The sequence below is a fragment of the Xenopus tropicalis genome, chromosome 4, assembly GCF_000004195.4.
Source record: "Xenopus tropicalis strain Nigerian chromosome 4, UCB_Xtro_10.0, whole genome shotgun sequence".
Lineage (NCBI taxonomy): Eukaryota > Metazoa > Chordata > Amphibia > Anura > Pipidae > Xenopus > Xenopus tropicalis.
In genome coordinates, this window is record NC_030680.2 from 118,810,327 (window position 1) to 118,831,237 (window position 20,911).

General features: G+C 37.0%; 1 protein-coding gene across 1 annotated transcript in view; it reads left to right on the forward strand.

Moving 5' to 3' along the window:
- Nucleotides 1-20,417, forward strand: part of atf6 (activating transcription factor 6) — a 64,367-nt gene extending 43,950 nt beyond the window's left edge. The window contains exons 15-16 of the mRNA XM_002933780.5: nucleotides 5,495-5,579; nucleotides 18,448-20,417. Coding sequence (XP_002933826.2) covers nucleotides 5,495-5,579; nucleotides 18,448-18,641 — 279 coding nt within the window. The 3' untranslated portion in view covers nucleotides 18,642-20,417. The remainder of the gene's footprint in view (nucleotides 1-5,494; nucleotides 5,580-18,447) is intronic.
- The last annotated feature ends 494 nt before the right edge of the window (nucleotides 20,418-20,911 follow it).

Here is a 20,911-nt window from a genome sequence, read left to right on the forward strand (position 1 = left end):
AGATGTTTGCATTTGTCTCAGACAGCTGGTGCTAACTAAAAATATATACATTGTGCCTTGATCTTTGGTACTGGTATAGGATCTGTTATCTGGGGTTTTCTACATAAGGGGTTTTTCTGTTATTTGGATCACCATACCTTAAAGGACAACGAAAGGTTAATATAAATTAAAAGTAAGTCTAAAGGCATTCTTTTTAAGTACTTCCTGCATATCTAAATTCCCAGATCCCTGCTTGCTTCTCTGAGATATGGTGCTGGCAGCCTACAGCAGTGTGAAGCCTACAGTGACATCACTGAAATCTCTCTCCCCTTCCTGTAGGCTGCCAGCGGCAGCCTTCCTATTCTCTGAGCATGTGTGTAACTTGATCCTGTCTCCTGTTCTGAGCTACACATGCCCACCAGCCAATCAGAAGCTAATCTGGCAGAGGGGAAGGGGGGGTTAGGGAATGAAACACATGTGCAGTATGAAGCAAGGAGGGAAAGGAAGGGAGAATACCTTTTTAGAGATGGCTGCCTGTTCTAGAAAATGTGAAGTAAGTGTGACTGAGTAAATATTTGATTAGGTGAGCCAAAAGTGTGGCGTTTTTACTAAACAATAGGAGGACTATTGGGCAGTATGCTTTTTAAATTTTGACTTGCATTCTCCTTTAAGCCTACTAAAATAAAACATTTAAATATATATATAATTTACATTTAAAAATAAACATTAAATTACCCAATAGGATTGGTTTGCCACCAGTATGGATTCATGCAGCTTAGTTACCATAGAATACAAGCTACTGTTTGATTATTACAGAGAAAAAGGGAAGTTGTTTTGTTTTTTTTGTTTTTTTTTTTAAATTGAATTTTTCCCTTAACATTGGATCTTTGGTTTTTTGGTAAGAGATTCCATACCTATACTCAGCACCTGGGTCTTTGAATGTAGAGACCAATAACAAAGCTTTGCCATTGTTCTCAGTGGATAATGTCCCCATGCTTATCAGTGGCAGTTATGAGAACACCTTGCTTGCTGTTGCCTTCATACAGTAAGTGGAAGTGCTTGTTCATGTGTACATGAGAGGCAGTGTATGTGAGCCAGTGTGTGCAATGGCAGTGCTCTATTCTCAGAGAAGTGGGATGTGGGAATAAGTGCAGGCAGCTGCCACAGCTGGGAGTCATTTAGCCGGCAACTGATTCATTTAGAAGTGAATGGGAAACTAGCAGGAGAGAAAGGACATGCAAGTCTTGTCTTGCACCAAACCCTGTATGGCAGACATGTGTATCAAATAGCAAATGTTCTGCTTGCTACAAAATGGCAAACTGATTCACACCAGTCCAGACAAATCCCTTTCAAATACATCTCATAAACATATGTCAACTGTGGAAATATATACAGTCCACCCAGCCCGGAGACCCACCTAGTTATGGAACTGCTTTTGTTTTTGCATTGGTATAGTAGTATTTTATTTTCGAATTTGTCAATTTGGAAATATGAAAATCCTGACCTGGGCACAATCAGACTTGTTGCACCTTGACGTTTAAAAAAAATAAATTAACAGGTAATTTACTTCCCGGTTCTGTAAGTAACCTTTAGTTATATTGGCATATACAGATCAGTAAATATTTCTATTTCTATATTGCAAATCATCTTACTGGAAAGATGCCGGTTTAAATAATAACAGAATGATTTGTGTGAGTGAAATAAAAAACATTATTCATTGGCTGATGTAACCTAGTCTATATATGTGTGCCCTTTGTGTCAGCATGATGGCTCTTAATGAGGTAATGAGATGGACTTTAGTACCTTACCTGCCTGTACTGTACATTCTGTGCTATTGCCAAGGGGTTAACAGCCTGCCAGCAACATAATCTACATTGCCAGGTTGCACTGGAGTCAAAGAGAAAAAACATACTGCTAAGCAATGTACTATTTTTTGAAGCAGGAAAAAGGGTTAAAAGAAAATTACGTTTTATTCTCACTGACCTTGTTTAAAGGATTAACAAAAAAATCAAGAAATACATGTCAATGCCTTAGATTTGTATGCTATATAGGCTTTTTATGTCGGGTAGCTTCAAAAGCTTATGCATTTGAACATATTCATTATGTTTCTTTTTATTCAGTGACATAACTTTTTATTTTCCTGCCTCTCCATGTTACGTTAGTTTGCACCCACCCCTTGCCTCTGCCCCCCCCTCCCGTGAGCTCATGGACTGGTCGGCACAGATGCAGGAGGGGAGGTGGGGGCAGGTGGGGATGTGGGCCCTAACAGCCCCCCCCCCATAGTTGTGGGGTCTCCTTATAGGTAGTTAAACCACTGCTTCTTTGTAAATGTTTTTTTAATTTTGTTATAGGACTTAAAAAGAACTGCAGAAGCTGTAGCTAATTATAACAGGATAAAAGTTTAACTTTTCTTTAAAATCTTCTGTTTCTTATTCAAAAAATTAGATCTTGCTTTGGGAAAGGCAAATTAAATAAAAATTAAATATAGTTTAACGAGGGATGGACCTATCTTTGCTTATTTTGTATGAATTCAAATTGCTACATTGTCGGCTAACAGATGTTTATATGTAGAACTCTGCCAGACCTTTCTAGGCTTTGATCATTTTATTTATCTTTCCATGAATGTTGAAATTTAATATGCAACTGTTTTTACTTTTAGCATCTAATAGAAGTAGGCTCTTAAAGTAAATCAGATTGCCAGCTGTCATCAAAAAAAAAAAAACTGGAGAATCCATAACCGTGTTTTTAGTGCAATATATTCTGAACCTAAATTCCATTTATAATAAAAACGCTAGTAATGTTCCTATTATAGGTACACTCTAGACTATATTATATGTTTAATTTTCCCTAAAAAAAATAAATAAATAAAGCTGTTTTAGGTCAATAGGAGATGAGGTGACTTCTGTCACCGTATAACACTTGTGTCTGGGGTGATGGCAAATTACCCCATTTTTTATCTTTGTTAATTTTATGTAAATTTAAGTAAATCAGAAAAAAATGGACCACTTGCTGGGTCATTCAACATTTTACTGAATTTCTGCTTTAGAATGTGAAGGAAATGGGCACTTATGTTAGTGTACATTGAGATGGCTTTGGAAATAAAAGATCTTTATCCATGATACCATCATAGTGCAGTGCACCTAATGCTATGCATTTGATGTAATTCACAAGAACATATTGTATTTTGCTATTGTTTATGACCTCCACTGGAATTGTACTCGTGCTATTCTGTGGAATGCTTAAAAAGGCATATGTGTAATTATGGAGGGGTTTTAGAGGTAATGTGTATCCTATTTGTAACACTGTTAAAGTCAGCCTATGTTCATTACTTACAGCACTGAAAATTAAATGACGCATAGTCAGTGGCTAAATGATTAACATGTATTTGTCAATATCGTTCTTCCTATAGGATACAGGTATGGGATCTTTTATCTGGAAACCAGAAAGCAAAACCAAAAAACACTAGTTTTAGAAAATAATTCCCTTTTTTCTGTGTAGTAATAAAACCGTAGGTTGTACATGATGGTAATGATGCTGCATGAATTTGTATTGGTGGCAGTACAGTCTTATTGGGTTTATATAATGTTTAAATAGCTTTTAAAAGGTATGGTGATCCATATTAATGAAAGATCACTTATTTGGAAAACTCCAGGCCTAACCATTCTAGATAATACATCCTATACCTGTAAATTGTAGCTTTTGCATAGTAACCTGAAAGGAAAATGAACATTCATACATGGAAACTCACATTGACTTACTGCAAATACTGCAAAACCTACTAAAATCTTTGTGCTTAAAGGCTCTAGAATGGGTTTATAAAGGAAACTCCCTCAAATCAATTAACAACCTTATTTCACTAATGTGTCACTGTGCACAAGAAACTCCAAAGCACATGGGGTATAGTGACACTGCCAAAAATGTTGCCGCCTTTATTTATTTCCTGGTCTTATGTTAAGTCTTACAAATTCAGCAACTTTTACACTAAAGCTTGTTATAAGAATAAAGACAATTGTTTCCCCTTTTACAATGACTGAAATTATTTAGGAAAATGTTAACACACAGTCTTTCTTTTCTTGGACCACATCTCATGACCTTGCTTCAACTCCTCACAGAGAGCTTGTTAATAAAAGAGAGAGAGCCCGGAGCATTCTTGTTTTTATTTTGTCCCCCTTCGAAGGGTTTTTCCAGTGGTTTTGCCAGTGTTGTCATAATGGAGGCTTCTGCTTAAACCAAAAGTCTATGGAAGTGCAATACTTGGCAAACGTAAGGGCCATCTGCTTCTTGGAAATAGTTATACCCCTTCCCGCTCATTACAGCCAAAGGCTCTATAAATCCAGTAAATATAAACCAATTTGCAAACAACAAGTTACTGTATTCATGAATAAATTGATCAGTGGTATTTGGAACTGTATTGTATATTTATTTTTATGTAAAACTCTGATAATGTCAGATGGTTTTTATTGAAAAATAATCAACATTTTGGTGCTTAATTTCTCCTTCATAATACAACTGAAAAATGGTGTAGGTGAAAGGGGATATACGGAGCACCACACAGGAACACAAGACCACTAGTTTTATTCACCGTGACCTTTTTCACTAAATATAATGTATAAATGAAGGTAGAGCCTATTAACTTAGCGCACCATTTTTCATTGTTACGGATGCCAGCACCAGCCCTCTCTGTGGCCGCATTATTGCGGTGTTTTAATACTTTTAGTGCTACAAAAAAAAAAGTAAAACGAGGGCCTTGTATGTACGAGATGGGCATGTTGCTAACATGAATGTAAATACTTTCTAAAATCTTCATTTTAATGTTTAAAATTATATTTAACTATAGTTCAGTGCAAAATTCACCGGATCAATTTACTTCAGAATTTATCTTTTTATGATATAGAAGCTGGCAGTATGTTTACATAAAAAAAGAGCAAAGCCTCTAAAGGTGATATGCTCTTGCTTAGCCAATGGAGATGTGCGTGATATGACTTGCTGTACCTAGGATTGCATGTAATGTTCATGTTCAGAATAAAACAACTTCCCCACTGCCTTCAAGTTCTTGTTTCAAAGGGGTCTCAAATAAATGGAATTTAAGTTATGGTGTGAAAACCAATTAGCCAGGCTGGAATTGTATACATTCTATTAGAAAAGCAATAAAAGCAAGTCACTTAACCCTGTAGACATGACATTGACTTGAGGGGTAGGGGTTCGAGAGGCATGCATGAAGGAAAACATCTCAATAATTGTTCTTCCTTTGTTTTCAAAGAATCTTGCTTTTAAAAGAGATTCAAAGAGATTTCATAGAGATTAGCGTAAACTGACGTGTGTCTTGTTTATATCCGCTGACAGAAATGTAGCGGGTAGGCCTGTTATCTTGGCAACCTGGTAAGGATTTATAGCAATAATACCAACAGTACTCTTGAGCTAAATGAATTAATTTATCTTTCACTTTATTCTATTAAAGGTTATTGAGATATACATATGAGTTTTATCATTTATAATTTTCTTGTTTCTTTTACAGGATCATCTTTTGTTACCAGCCACCCACAGAAATAAAACCACTAGACCAAAAATGTCAATAATACTGCCATCAACTAATGTGAATGGTAAGTAAAAAGTACGGACACAAGAATTATACTTGATAACCTATTGTAAGATATTACAGAACCTATTTACCATAGCAGTGCTTTAAAATAATTAGCAGAAGTCATTCTATTAAGTAGAAGTCACAAAACTAGCATGGTTTTGGGACTTGTTGGCTCGCCTGCTCTGACTTTTATATTTTTATGTTTATCATTTTGAAAATTAGAATTTGTAGAAATAAAAGCAGAAATTAGCTTTTTCTCAGACACATCATAGTGGCAATAGCAAATGAATGACTATTGGTGTGCCTACACCTTTCTCTGCATTACATTATGGACATTTCTAATTTTTAGATGCAAAATTGGGATTTTATTGAACTGTCAGCATTTAGCAGTATAGTGCATGGCATCTTAGTGAGGTTACACTGTACACCTGATACATCTGACAGAGAGAGCTTTCCCCCAAAACAGTGAACATTTTTGTACTGAATGAATATGCAGTAAAGTAACCACAATTTATCTTAATCAGAGCATCATCATGCTGACTTAAAAAGATGTTAATTTTTAAATACAAAATGTTGCTCTAACATTTATATTTATATTGCTCTGTTTGTAAGAATATCTACCATTAGCACTTGCACTTACTTAAACAGATGAGAAACAACTGTGTTTCCTTCTTAAAGCTCTAACATGTCTATGGGATGTAGAGTTGTGGAATTGCTTGCTTTGGCTAAGGCATAGGTGATAGACCACTGCAGAGAACTGTCTAATGGAAGGGCGAATTCACTAACTAGAACACAAATACTGTCCTATTATTTTTCATTTTTATCATTTTTATAAGCATGGCCTTGGGGTTTAGATGTTACCAACAGGGTTTGCATTCTCATGTAAAAACAGACTCCCTTACATATATGTCAGGTTTTAATAGTGCTCCTGCTTTGTGGTCACACAGATGTTCGATGGATAGATCTCGAACCACGTGAAATTAGATCTGCCAGCTTTGACTACCTTATTTTAACAGTGCAAGTTTATATTAATTCCACTTTGAAAGAATGTTTATGGTTCTGTCCATCAGCTTTTCCAAAGCTTAAAGATCTTGTGACCTTGTAAATTCCTATTTAAAATTCCACAGTATGTCTCCTCCACTAAAGAGGTTCTGTGACCCCTGATGTTCCATGGATAGTTCTTATGATCCTCTCCAATCAGGGACTTTTGCAAAATGTCAAAAGTAAAATAAAGTAAAATGTTCTCCACATTTAAAAATAATACAATATGGTTGGTCCTAAGCCAGCAAATACAGGTGTGGGAGAAACAGGGTGAGAAATTCTATGCCTGTGGGCTCTGGATACATAAAGACTCTTATAAAGTCTGCAGCTGCAGTCACCAAGGCGATGTCTATCTTCTAGCAATCCGTGTCAGTGAGAGTATTTAGGCTTATTTTTGCACCTGAATTTTTGAACTTTATTTTATTTTTTACTGCAATCTATATGTGTGCCTACAACATATGTTCATAGTTACATGCCAGCAACTTGAGTATTACAGTATGCTCAAGTAACATTCTTCTGAAAGCATATTTTTCTTCAGGATTGCCATTCCTTTTGAATTAAAATTGATTTTTTTTCATAATATTTCAAAAGTCCAAAATTAGATTTCAGTTTAATACCAATTGCTGTTACTTTTTTTTATTATTATTATTAAATTGGGGTTATAGGACTGAAAATCGTAAGTAGCCCTATAACAGTACTGATCTATGATTTCAAAATAATCTGCTGCGAACATCTGGTTGTTTACAGTAGGCATCTGCTCTTGTGCATGTTTGCAAGTATGTTTGTAAATGAGCCCCAGGATATAGCAGTTCTTGCCCAGTTCTTTATTGAGCTTCATTTAAATAATCTTTCTTGGTGTGCTAAGCCCTTTCCCTATACTAACGCAGACAACAAGGTGCATGGTTTATACCCCCTGCACGCTAGGCTTGGGGCATTAATTGCTATTATAGGCAAAAGAAGCATTTATCTTTCGTCTACCTATGTTATGTCAGAACCACATTCTCAAGGTGTGCAATTTGGCAGGCCCAGTTGAATATAAATTTAAAAATTCAGTATACAAAATATTTGTATTTAGGGTTTTTAGCACAGATGTTTTGACCATGGCTGTCTTTTTGAGAGAATAACAGTGAATAAAACACCACTTCTCAAATTGCTATCCAGTCAAATACAGAATTGATAGCACAAGGCCAGGGACTAGCTTGGGATGGATCTTAGGATGATTCTGTTGAGTGGCTTAAATGAAGGGTTGTCATCACGGGCAGTATTGGAAATTTACTGGCGATGTGACATTACCTGCCCACTCATGGCCCTGCCCTGCTGGAACAGATTTTATAAAAAGGTGGAAACCCTATTTCCATGGAGCTAGAGGCCTGTCTGTCATATAATTATGTTGTTTTTGTTTTAATTGCTTATATAATATGTTTGTAATTTTGGCTGTAAAAACAAATATACTGCTCAGTAAGATGAAAATAGTTAAAAAAATAAATCCATACTGCTGGACATTGTGTGAAATTGCCCATAATGAGCTTACCTCTAATAGCCTACCTTACTTATTTTCTTATATGACAACAAATTCTCATTACAAAAAATAGAAAATCATACATATTATCACTAAGCATTACATGTGTCTGCTGCACAGTGCTAAGCCCTTATTGTTTTTCCTGTAGCTGAGTTAGGAACATTTCCCAGTGATCTTAACTTTCCATAAAACTCTACCAAAAGCCTTGCTTTCGAAAGCAATGAAGTTTTCCCAAGTAGTTGGTGAAGCGTGACAATAGATGGCAGATTCCCGAAGTTATGATTTTGCTTTTGCGTGCGGAACACTCTCTTGTGGCCAAAATAGATTGTTTTCAATTTAGTATAGTTTACACGAAATGGGAACACTTGCTCATATACATATTTTATATTTCATTGGACTAATTTAGAGCAAAACTGCTAAGCAGCGTTTGCCAATGAATGTGTGGGCGCTACCATACTGCTTTTTGTTTAAAGGAGAAGGAAAGGCTAATACCTTTAGTTCTCTTAATAGTGCCCTTAAGTCTCATAGAGCTTTATGATAAAGCTTACTTAGTTTTTACCTTTATTTCTCCTTTAAGATGAAAATTTCAATGTAAGAGAGACTCCAGACCTTGAATGTTAACTTTTCTTTGCTAAACAACCTTCTTTTCATATGTCAGAGACACACACTATGGTCAGTTTAATCAGGAGCTAATTAACTTGCCTGCTTGTATGGTTTTGGAGTTTGGAGGAATTCAGAGGCCCTGGCTATTACACAAGGGTCCAAACAGCCCCCACAGGTCTAATATAGAGTAACTGCCTATGGCATTTTACAACAGTCCCTCTGGCATTTTCCAGAATCAACAGATTGCCAGTTCATCCTGGATGACATCTATCCAGAACATACAAACTCCATTCTAATGGTGCTTAGGTCAGAATAAAATTTTGGAGATCCAGTGCTAAAGCCTCCATTTCACCCACTCTGTAGGGCTTAAATCCATGGGAGATTTTGTAGGACTGTGTCGGATCAACAATACACATGCTACAAGTCAGATGTAACCTGAAAACAGTGTACACCCTGGTCGGTGCAGTTTTCTCCTAATAGGACCACCGGCTGGGGTGAATGCGGGTGAGCGTTCCTCTTTCTGCTTTGGTTTCCGCACATGCTTGGGGGTGCCTAATGTTTGGCACCCCTAGTAACATCCTTTTTTATTCTTATTATTTCTAAATTTATATACAATGTAAACTTGCGAGATCCACAACAGACACTTCACTTTAAGGCAGATTATTTAACACAGGGGTGCCCATTTCAGCATACAAAACCACAAATCATAAAAATAATTCCTCCTACCTTTACACAGTAGATGAGTTCCCTCACTAAACTGGGCCCTTGTGGAGTACCACAAACTGTTGGGGTCACTCCTGTACTCATGATACTTCTTTGGGGGGAATTTCCACAGGACAGCCTTTCTGGGGAAAGTGAGCCCCAATATGTGAGCTGGACATTCTCTGTTTAGTAACATCTCTCTTCAAGCCTACATCTCCTACTATGGAGAATTTAAAGGGAAAACTTTTTTACTGTTTTGTTGGGTCACTCTACCACAACAAGTACAGTCTTCTTCCAAGATTGTAACAAAACCCTAGGCAAATGATGAGAGCCTGGCAAGCAGTTGAGGGAAAAGCCATTACAAAGTGGCAACATAAAATGGTATGGCAGGCAGATGCGTCACATACACCCTGGAACAGTGCCTAAGTACAAAACACATTCTGTGAGCATGTCATTAGTGATTTAAGCAATTTGGCTTAAGCAATTTGGTATATCTGCTCCCCTCCCCTTAGCCCAACTCCTTACGATCTTATTTATTTAGTTACATGTGCAGGAAATGATGCCTAAATGAAGTCATATAGACAAAACGCTCCGGGGTTTACTTCATGTGACATGATTATTATTATTGATTTTTGTGTTTGAAGACTTTACAGAACCAGAATGTCAGGTTGTTACAGTTTATCATTTGCAACTATACCCATATACTAAATTAAAATGCCTAGTGCTCGTTGGTGCCAGAGGTCAGATTGAAAGTATGGCGAAAATTTTGATATGTGCTGTGAGTCCATCATTATACCAAAGATATCTGTTACAGGAGAGAGAGATAATTTATGACTGCAAGTGTGGTTGCAGCCAAAATCCTGATTTTTAAATCAGCTATTGCGCTCTCTGCACTAGCGATGCGGCCCCCATCGCACGGGGGGGATCGAGGGGGGGGGGTATCTACTTGGCCCCTCATGCGGCTAGGCCTCTCATTCGGTGCTGGAAGTATCGTTCCCTGGCAACTACAATTATGCTGGAATCATTTTAAAAAACGCATTGTGGGTATAAAAACATGGTCACTGCCCTTACAATTGCACTTAGCCCTCTGAGCTTGTGGTCGAATGGAACAAGTAGAAAATATTACAATAACACTTTTAAGGGCAGTGACCGACCAAGTTGTTATTTTACATCTGTTAAGTCTCACAACATTACTACATCTCCATGCACAGAGAGCTTGAGTCAACATGACATAAAGTATTCTGTCCTATCTTCTAGTTAGTAAGCTGTACCATGCACTCCCCTGTGTATCTCTTGTATCACTTTGTATTTTATTGCTGTCTCGAAACTAGCACCCGTGTAGCCCACACACCTCTGCACTATCATAGGCTGTAAATTACTTGCTGAAATTCCACCTATGTCCTCATTGTTTTCTTTATCTCTTCATTTCTCCACATTTTTCCAGTGAAAAACACTGGAAAAAAATATTTGGGTCTCTCAAAATAAACAATGTAATTTGTTCTTTGCTTACAGTAGCCATGAGAGCTGGGAAGGAACGGCTGTTTATACATTGCTGTTTCTATGGCCCTGTGTACAGTAGCAGTTTGTGATGGGGTCGGTAAGAGACTGCATGAACGGAAGCTTCAATGAAACTTCTTGCACCTGGGAACTCTTATACCTTAGTTGACATCCAACTTTGTTCTAGTATAGTGAGACTTTAATCTGATCGTAAAAGCATCCTGCACATATCTTAGTAGGTATGGAAGGGTGTGATTTTTACTGTAACTCCTGTTGTATTTGCATTAAAACAACTAATGCGATTTTTCAAAGAAAACTCACAAAAGAAAGACTCTGAATGTAACATTCTTTTCTATGGCTTCCTCTTTGGGACTTTCCAGAGGCAGGTAGAAGTTACTTTGCTTTATTTATAAACTTAAGTCTTAAAGTGGCAGTTCAGTTTAAAATGAAGTATTATGTAGACATTAGTAGACGAAAAAACGAGGTTCCAAGCACTCCGAACCTTCTAAATTAAAACATCATCTTTATTGATCCATCAAGATACAAATTATGTAGACATTAGTAATACAGGTTTAGGATCTGTTATCTGGAAACCGATTATCCAGAAAGCTCTGATTTACTGAATGCCCGCTTCCCATAGACTCCATTTTAAACAAATAATTAAAACATTTTTAAAAATGATTTTCTTTTGCTCTGTAATAATAAAACAGTACCTTGTACTTGATCCCAACTGAAATATAATTGATCTTTATTGAAGACAATCCTATTGGATTTATTTAATGCTTAGATAATTTTTAGCAAAAAAGGAATGGAGATCGAAATTACAGAAAGATCCCTTATCTATCTGTTACTATCACTTTAAAACTACATAAGAAGTAAATGTGACTGACTAATTTGGATTGAGGCTATATTTATTTAATTCAAGAAAGATTTTGTTTGGGCCTTCAGTACAACAGTAACAGAGCCGAGAAGAGAAACAGCTGTTGCTATTTGGGTTACAGACAGATAGTGAGGTAATCAAAACTGAAATAGTGCTTTACTATTTGGCTGTCGCTATTTAATGTAAGAAACATTCCTCACTTTATCTTCCTCCTATCAAAGGTTTTTTTTATTTTTCTGCTTTTGAGGAACTTTTTTTCAGTGGGCATCTGAAATAGCATTTATGTCCTGGCATTGGGGGGGGGGGGCAATCTAAAATATAGACTTTAGCTCCATCGCATTGAATTATGTATATTCATAGATATCACAAATAATTAACTTATGCCAATCCACACTCACCAGCACACCCTGGCCTTTCCACTCTGTTACGCCTGGTGCACATTATTAGGCGAGACTTCGGCACTCTCCACCACGATCCAAAAAGCACAAAAATACCGGCACAACAGGACTTAATTTAAGTGGGATAAACCCTGAGGGTTTATCCCACTTAAATTAAGTCCTGTTGTGCCGGTATTTTTGTGCCGTTTACAAATAATTAACTTCCCATGTGGGGTTAGTGTCCCACCAAGGGCAATGTCACATTGGGGGCTTTCCTGTCAGTAGTTAATATATTTATCCACCAAGGCTTTTATAATTATTCACCTGGCCAAGTGCAGCTATTGTTATGACTGGGTGATGTAACTGGCTGGATCTTCCTAGGTATGCTCCCCAGTGGCTGGAATAATTGTAGCCACCTTAGAGCTCTTTCAGGCAAGCTTTTTGTCATGTGTTCCTATGCAGTGTCTTATAAATGTGTTCCATTGCAACGCCTAAGTTAACACGGCCCATTGTTTTCAATAGAGGCTGTACTCGCTGCTCAGCACGGAACCTCTAATTGCAGCAAGTTCCATTCCACCTGCCTTCTGGGGTTCTTTGTGGCACAGTGAATACAAACACATAGCAAAGTGTGGGCTGTGTTAACTTATGTGTTTCCTTGTCATGGAATGCATGAAAGAGCCCCCCTGGGGAAAGCATGAGCCCTTGAAGTGGATGTGCATCAATGGCCCACAAACAAGCACCCAAACATCTCACCCTCTGTGATCCTACACTAAAGATGAATAGTGTTTCCCATGTTTTCAAGTGACTTGACAGCCAGTGAAATACTCTGTTATCCATCTTTATCATCGAATCAGTTTTGTTTTAGTCTCAGATTCCATCAGCGTTGTATATATTTCAGCAGTTGATCCTTCAGTGAATGATTTGCTGCTAATTTATAGTTTTATGGGCAAATAGCTTTTTTTAATATCCCCTAAGGTTTGTTCTTTCTTATAGCAGCTGTATCGGAGCTTTATAAATCTCAGCTGAAAAGAAGCCACCTGAATTCTATATCCACATATGGAGGAAATGGGTCAGCCTTTTACAAAAATATGTTCCAGTTTGCCTTTCAGATTTTTAAGATTGCCAATAGTAAAAGTACTTCTCAGCTCAATCATTATAATTCCTATGTTTTTTTTTTTGTTTTTTTTTTCCTGTTGGCACCATTTGTTCCTTCTCTTTGCTCAGAACAGGAATGGTGTACCTGGCTTCTGTTTTATTGAGGCTTAGCTGCTAGCCCTTATAAACAGCATTTGACTGTTGGGAATGCTGGGAACTGTTGTCCAACAATAGCTAAAGGCTTATAGTTTAATAGCCTCTGGCATTGACAGTAGCCGTTCTTCTTGTCTCTCCAGGCTTCTGTTCTTCCTCTCCCTTCCAGTCTACTGTCTGTCTACTTCTCTGTAGTCCCATGGAGTTCCAGGGCTAATTTACAAAAAATTATTGGCAGCTTGCACCACTGAGAACACTTAAAGCAACCAATCTCTGTTTGTTTTATATGCGGAAAATGTTAGACAGTAAAATAAAAGCATCTGATTGTTGCTATAGGTAATCACACTGTTTTAATTTGGCATCAGTGTTCATAAATAAGGCCTCTTATTCCAGTCGGAAATCTGAATTTTTTATTGTGGGCATTGAATGTATGCTGGTATCTCCTTGGTGGAAGTCTACAATCCTCTTTATTTATGGCCGGCCATATAGACCATTTGATGGGCCTCCAATGTAGAATTTTGGATGGTTTCACCATAGTTGTCCATCCATAGATTTGCTGAAAGGCATTACCAATAGCACACGTGAGAATAACAAGCCCCTGCTATGCCAGTTTTAAGAGTCGCATATAGGAAGTAGGAGGAATAGTGGGGAAACAGGACACAAATAATGACAGGTATCTTAAAGGACATGGCAACCCCAAAAATATTTTTTTGCCAAAGAAAACATAATTCTAAGCAACTTTCCTATATCAATTTATTAAAAATGATTAGTGTTTTAAAAGTTATTCTAAATGTAATCACTATAGAAAGCAGCATTTGCTGAACTCTGTAACATCTGCTGGCGTTTGTTACATTGTTTCAAACCCCAGAGCCACCAGGGCAGAGAATAGAAAGGACAGGCAGACACTGATTTTAATAGCAGTTATATATACAAACAACTAAAAAAAACCATGACAAATATGTAATAAATGTATATTGCAAAGTTGCTTAGAATTAAGTTTTCTTTTATTAGGCAAAAAAGTATGCAGGTTACAATGTTCTCATCTGGGCCTACATGTGCTTTAGGTCATGCCAGTTTTAGAGGAGTATGGTAGCTTTTCTATGAATGTCTTTAACTGGTACAGAACTTTTGTCTTTCCTCTATTCTGACTGTTATTTCTACTAATAATCTTTATAAAAACACCTTCACAATGCTTTACACCAAGGAGCTCATTTACAAACATACAGAAGGTTTCACCTTTCACAAGTGAAAATCAACCAATCGGGTTTTTAAATTCTAAATTTTAGTAGACTCTTCAAAACTAATTGATGATTGATTGCACTTGCCCTTGATGTATTTAAATCTGCCTTGCAGGATACAAAGAAGGGGACCCTGCATGAGCTAGTTATTAGCTTTCCTGGCTCAGACTGCTGTTATTTATTGGGGCAGGCAGCAGTTAAAGTTTGCTTGTAAAATAAATGGATAATTGATATTTTATGTATTCTGGGGTACCAGTTTAAGCATTGCCCTATTGAGGCGAGGGACAACAGGAGAAATAATGCCTAACTGTGCACTGGAGGGATGACGTTTTATTGAAAAGTGCCTTATGCAAGTGATTTACAGTTTAGGCAAATGTCCCATTTCATATGGGGGTGGGGAGTTGACTTATCTGTTATGTATTTAGCGAGATTAATAATTCTTTTCTTTCCAACAGATGAGAAATGAAAGCCATATTTGTTGTCCCTTCTTAATTTAGTATTTCATGGCATTCCAAAACAGAAATCTCTGAGAAACGGACTTTCCATATTTTCTCATAATTTATCGTTAAATTCCTATATTGGGCGGGGGCTAAAGGAAAAATTGCCTGAGGAATTTTATATTCCTGTTTCTTTGGGGTTTACAGCTGCTTTGGCTGAAATTAGGAATACTTTTCCGCTCTGGATCATGATCCCGTTATTCTTTTGGGAATTTCTTTCTCTGAAGGCTTGTCCCATCCAAAATTTCAATATTTTATTTTTGTGATTTGATACAGATTTTCCTGTTGTTTACATAGGCAACTCCCTGTTATTTATTCCAGGAACAGGACCATCACTTTTGACCCCCACTTTATTCACTGGTCTTAAATGTGTCCTTTAGCATTCCAAGTATGATCCAGCATAAAACTAGCCACTGTTACTATAATTAGATAGGCTAACAATGGACTCCATAGCCTCTACTATACAATATTTCTGCAGCCTGGGGAAAACATTGCTTTTTGTACCCTGGTTATACTCCTAGTAGAGAAAATCAGGAATGTATCATTTGCTTTGCATGAAAGTGAGACCATTCATATGTTCATATCTGATCACTTGCACAATTCATGAATAAATATACCCAGACAGTACCTGGCATTATGGAAGGTTGATTCTTGGTATAATCATTACAAATATATTATGATGTGCATATTGATTGCACAGATTTTTGGTATTTTTATCAGTACTTTTGGAATATTGTTGACTGTGTTTTTTAAGCTAAAAATCTGTAAGCTGTCAAGATCTCTTCATGGAGACACATGCACATGTATGTAACTTGAGCTCTTTCTGCGCTCCATGTAGTTTACAATTCTCAACCATTGTCTTGATTTTTTTTTTTTTTACCATTAATGCAAATGCAAAGTGCTTGATTTGTAACTACAGGTATGGGGTCTGTTATCCAGAATGCTTGGGACCTGGGGTCTTCTGGATAAGGGATCTTTCCGTAGTTTGAATCTCCATGCTTTAAGTTTACTAAAAAATCATTTAAACATTAAATAAAGCCAATAGGGTTGTTTTGCCTCCAATAAGGATTTATTATATCTTAGTTGGGATCAAGTACAAGGTACTGTTTTATTATTACAGAGAAAAAGGAAATAATTTCTAAAAATTAGAATTATTTGTTTAAAATGGAGTCTATGGGAGATGGCCTTTCTGTAATTTTGGGTATGCCACAGGAGCTTACTCTTCATTTATGTAATAGGGTCTGTTGCATACTCCTACAATCTGTCTGCTAAAGTCTGTGAAAACTTTATCATTGTGGCCATATCACTAATTTTGCCTCAAGTCTTCCTTTGTACTACATTCCATATGATGTCTAACCATACAGACACAGCGTTACATACTGTAGCCTTCAGTGCTTATATCACTCATTCAGCCACATTGCTGGGAGACCAGAAAGGAACAATTGGTATGGGTATTTTGACTTAGATCTTAGGCAGGTTTCATTTTGCACAGAAGGCTGGGATTGCATGCTTTCCTGTTCTCCAGATCAATGCAATTTGCAATATAAAATGTATAAATATTTTCACACAGTCCCATTGCAGTTCTGCAGTAATGGCATTTCCCTTTAAGTAATTCCCTCATCTGCTTAAGACGTAATTATCCCATTTGGAATGCATATATCCATTCTCTCCAGACTTGGAGAACTTTCTTCGACTGACAGTTTACAAGTAAATTGAGCTAAAATTCACACAAGTCTGGTGCCAGCAGAAAACATGTAATTCTTATAAACACATGCACTTCCCTAGTATGTAGTGCTCATCCTCATATATAAAAGTCACAGATGGAGCCAATATGATTCACACATATCCCATACTGCAGCAATTTTATTTTACTTCTATAAACAACAAGGCATAAATATCAATAGTGTCTGCTCCATCAGTGTTGAGTATCTGCCTAATGATAACAAGACATTTTGCTTCTTCTTTCCATGTGAGTGTTTGTTGGATTTGCACACCTGGGATCTAACAAAATAAATAAAAGATCACCTATATGGATTTTGCTTATTACCAAGGTACATGTTGGAGAGAAAATGTCAAGTCTTAAAAATGTTAGTACTCCTATCACTGATAGTATATTGTATAACCTATAGAACTCCTTCACCATCTCCTATATTCAGAAGAAGACATAAGCAGTCTGTTTCAACCTCTTATTCAAGTGCATGTGCAATCCTCTATGGACCATCAATTTTTTTTTTTTTTAAAAAGGCACCCCAACACCCTCCAACCCAGCTGTAATGACAAAGCCCCATAAACTCCTGCTTAGGTGCTAGGTACAGAGAGTTTGTTGTGTCACTCATGCTGAATAGATGGCAGCACAATCTTCCTGTATGTTGGAGTATAGGTTATATTTGTACTTCAGCCTATAAAAGGTTATTAAAAGGCTATATATAACATGTTTTGATCATGCCCAGTACGAACTGCAAGGCTAGTTTTTTTCATTTAATTCTTTGCTAATAGTGACTTCTTCTATCTCTGGTGACAGTGATTTGTCAATTATAGAGGCATGTCAGTATCACTTTAAGGCAGTTGTTCTCAAACTGTGGTGATGACGATTGTGCCCAGACTATAGGAACATTAAAGTAAGATTTAGGCACGATGCCTCTTGGCTGTCTTAAAAAACTCAGACATTTAGGGTTTATTGAACTTAAAAAAATGGCATGAGTTGCCACCTTCTTTCACTTTAATGTTTGTTGCCACTAATTGAATGCTTCATAGAATGGGAGCGATAATTACTACAACCCATCGATTGAGCAAAGCACAACTTCAGAAAAAGCAGACACAGCAACCTGTATTTTTGTATATTTGTATTTATTTTTGTCTTATTCTTCCTAGCTATGGAGAGAATGATACCCATTGTTTCTGGCATTCTACATGCAACAAATGTTAAAGCAGCTTAGCTGGGTTTATGAATACCTGTTCATCCACCTTTAATCAAGGAGAATATCTCAGCACTTTTCATTGCTTTTGTGTATGTAAGAAAGTGGCAGGATGAGTGCTGGCAAATAAAAAAAAATCAGTAAATGTTTGATTTTAATGTTCTCTATGTTATTACACAAGTACTGACTTATTAAAAGAAAAGGAAATGATATGTTCTTTTCAAGCAGAGACCCCAAGCCACAGCTTTTCTTCTTTTGACTCATTTATTGATATGCAAAAGGCACAGTATGAATTGTAAATTAGATTTTTACCTTAAACATTCAGTAATTACTTATTTGCTAGTTTAAATTGACATTTCTCTTCCTGTAGATAATGTGATTAACGGGCAGGATTTTGAGGTGATGATGCAAATAGACTGCGAAGTGATGGACACCCGCATTCTACATGTCAAGGCTTCAACGATTCCTCCATTTTTACGAGAGCACCGAGAGAACCAGACAAATTCGTTCTACAACTCTCCCACATCTGGCCCGGAACCTGCCCAAGTTGTGAGCGCAATATAAAAGTCCTTACCATGAAGGAGACTGAGAACAGTGTTTAATCCACTTGCTGCCTCAGTGTGTGTACTGGAGACTGCCAAGGAAGCATTCGGTGCAAACAAACATCACATATAAATGTTAACATTCACTTGCCATCAGTGCATAGACAATAGTTTTAGTTTTTTTTTTTTGTGTTTTTTGTTTTTTTTTTCCTTACAGAATTTCCCAAAATAGAATTTAGAAGTAAAAATAAGAATCTCACAAGAAGAGCAAGTAGGATGCAACTAAAAAAAATCCAGAAAGTTTGTTACGTGTTATCTTGCTGTTGTAGACAAATCAAAAATTGCTAAGATGAGCTTATATTGGATATTTTACCAAACCAGGATCTTTTAAAGGTCAAGTATACAGTTCCCTTTACACAGGAAAATCCACTCAAGGTCATGAAACGGGTACATCATGGTCAAATTTGTCCATCCAGGTGCTGAACTAAATCCAAGTGATCCAATTATTTGGATCCCAGGCCTCACCTGACAGGACTGGTGAGGCCTCGATAACTATATCTGACATTATTAGAATTAAATTTTAGTTGCGGTTTGCCCCAATAATGGCAATAAGCTGTTGACTTTAGCAAGAGTGGCCAGGTTGGCAGACAGTGTCAGATTATCATAGAGACATAGACATTTTAAATGTGTAGTAGTTGGAAATTTATTCCAAAAATATTTTTTGTACAAATTATAGTCCAATTTAAATGTTTCCATATTATTGACTTTACTTTGTAAATTACTCCTTAGAGTGCTACTTACACACAGTGTAGATACACTCTCAGCCTTTGGCCTTAATATTGTTTCATTTGTAAGTTAGCTGCCCTTCCCATTTACTTTGTGATATAGGGACAAGCCTTAAGCAATACAAACATCCACTGTCCTTTGGCATTCCACTGATTCATTAATATAGCCTTAAGGGAACCCCCTTATCAAGCTTAATACATTATTATTTGCTGTGCAGTGTTCATGGTCAAGGGTAGGACACTAGATTGTCTTTGAAAAAAAAATGAAAAACTTTTATTTAAATAATGATTTATTGCAGCTTAAAAGGTGACTGCTGCAGCAAAGTGTCACACTGCAATGGATGCCTGTGGGACAGCCTGCTAACACTTTCCTTTGCTCTCCTGGGAGCAGGGATGCCTAGTATCTTCCTAGGAAATAATGAAACCTATTTCTACTTATGTCTCTCCCTATGGCATCTTTCTGGGGAGATGCTCCTTGGCAGTAGAAACTGTTCAAGTTCTATAATTTTATTCTTAGTAAAACATTTCCCCTTTATAAAGTCTTCACTTGCTAAAACACACTATGTAAGCCACTATGTTGCTTTGATTACTGTACACTGATACAGTAGATTTACAAATAGCGGTTTAAATTGAAAACCTAGTCTTCTCTTAAACACATAAACATAATGCCCATTATAAATGTTTTAATTACTTAGACACCTGCATAAGGCAGACTAAGCCCCCCTTGCCCCCCCAGCTTACCCTTATGAGCTGAGCCCTCTAAGGGACATGCCTGCATTGTCAGGAAGGACAAAGGTTGCCCACATCTCACTCAAATGTTGGTGTGGATGGATAATTTTATTTATCTTTATATTTTTACACTGGGATATTAAGTTGAATACTGTGCTTAATGTATAATTTTTGTATGACTGATGTTTGATACAATTTTGCTTTATGGGTGGGTGTATTAGATGGGTGGGTTCTGGTGGAATATTTTTCAAACCTATGTGCACTAGTAAAGGATTTCCACAATAGATCTGTCATGATATTTTTCTATTCAACCATAATCTATATTTCCATATCATCACTTCCAGGGACATACGCTTGCCTATCTCTAGGTGCTTTTGCTTGTAAGCAACATGTTTCTCACCGCTCCCTTTTCAAAATTCTGGTTTGGAGGCAAGTTTGAAAGCACAGAGGCTCAGTTTTACTCCAAGCAGAGCCTCCTGCAGGCCACATGGGGCAACCAAACAGCCAATCACAGTTCTTATTTGACATCCCCAAAAAACCTTTTGTTGTGTGTGTGGCTCATCAACACTTTGGACTGTGTGGCTCACAAGTAAAAGAAGTTGGGGATCCCAGTGCTAGGGTATGGCATGTTCTGTAGAGAGTTTTTCTGTCAGTAGTACAATTATGTAATGTATTTTAGTCATGTATAGTGTTCTGTGCCTTATAAATGAAAGAATACCTATATCCTATTAAAAGAACTTGTGTCTGAACATATGTCCTGCCCACAGATTTAATACGT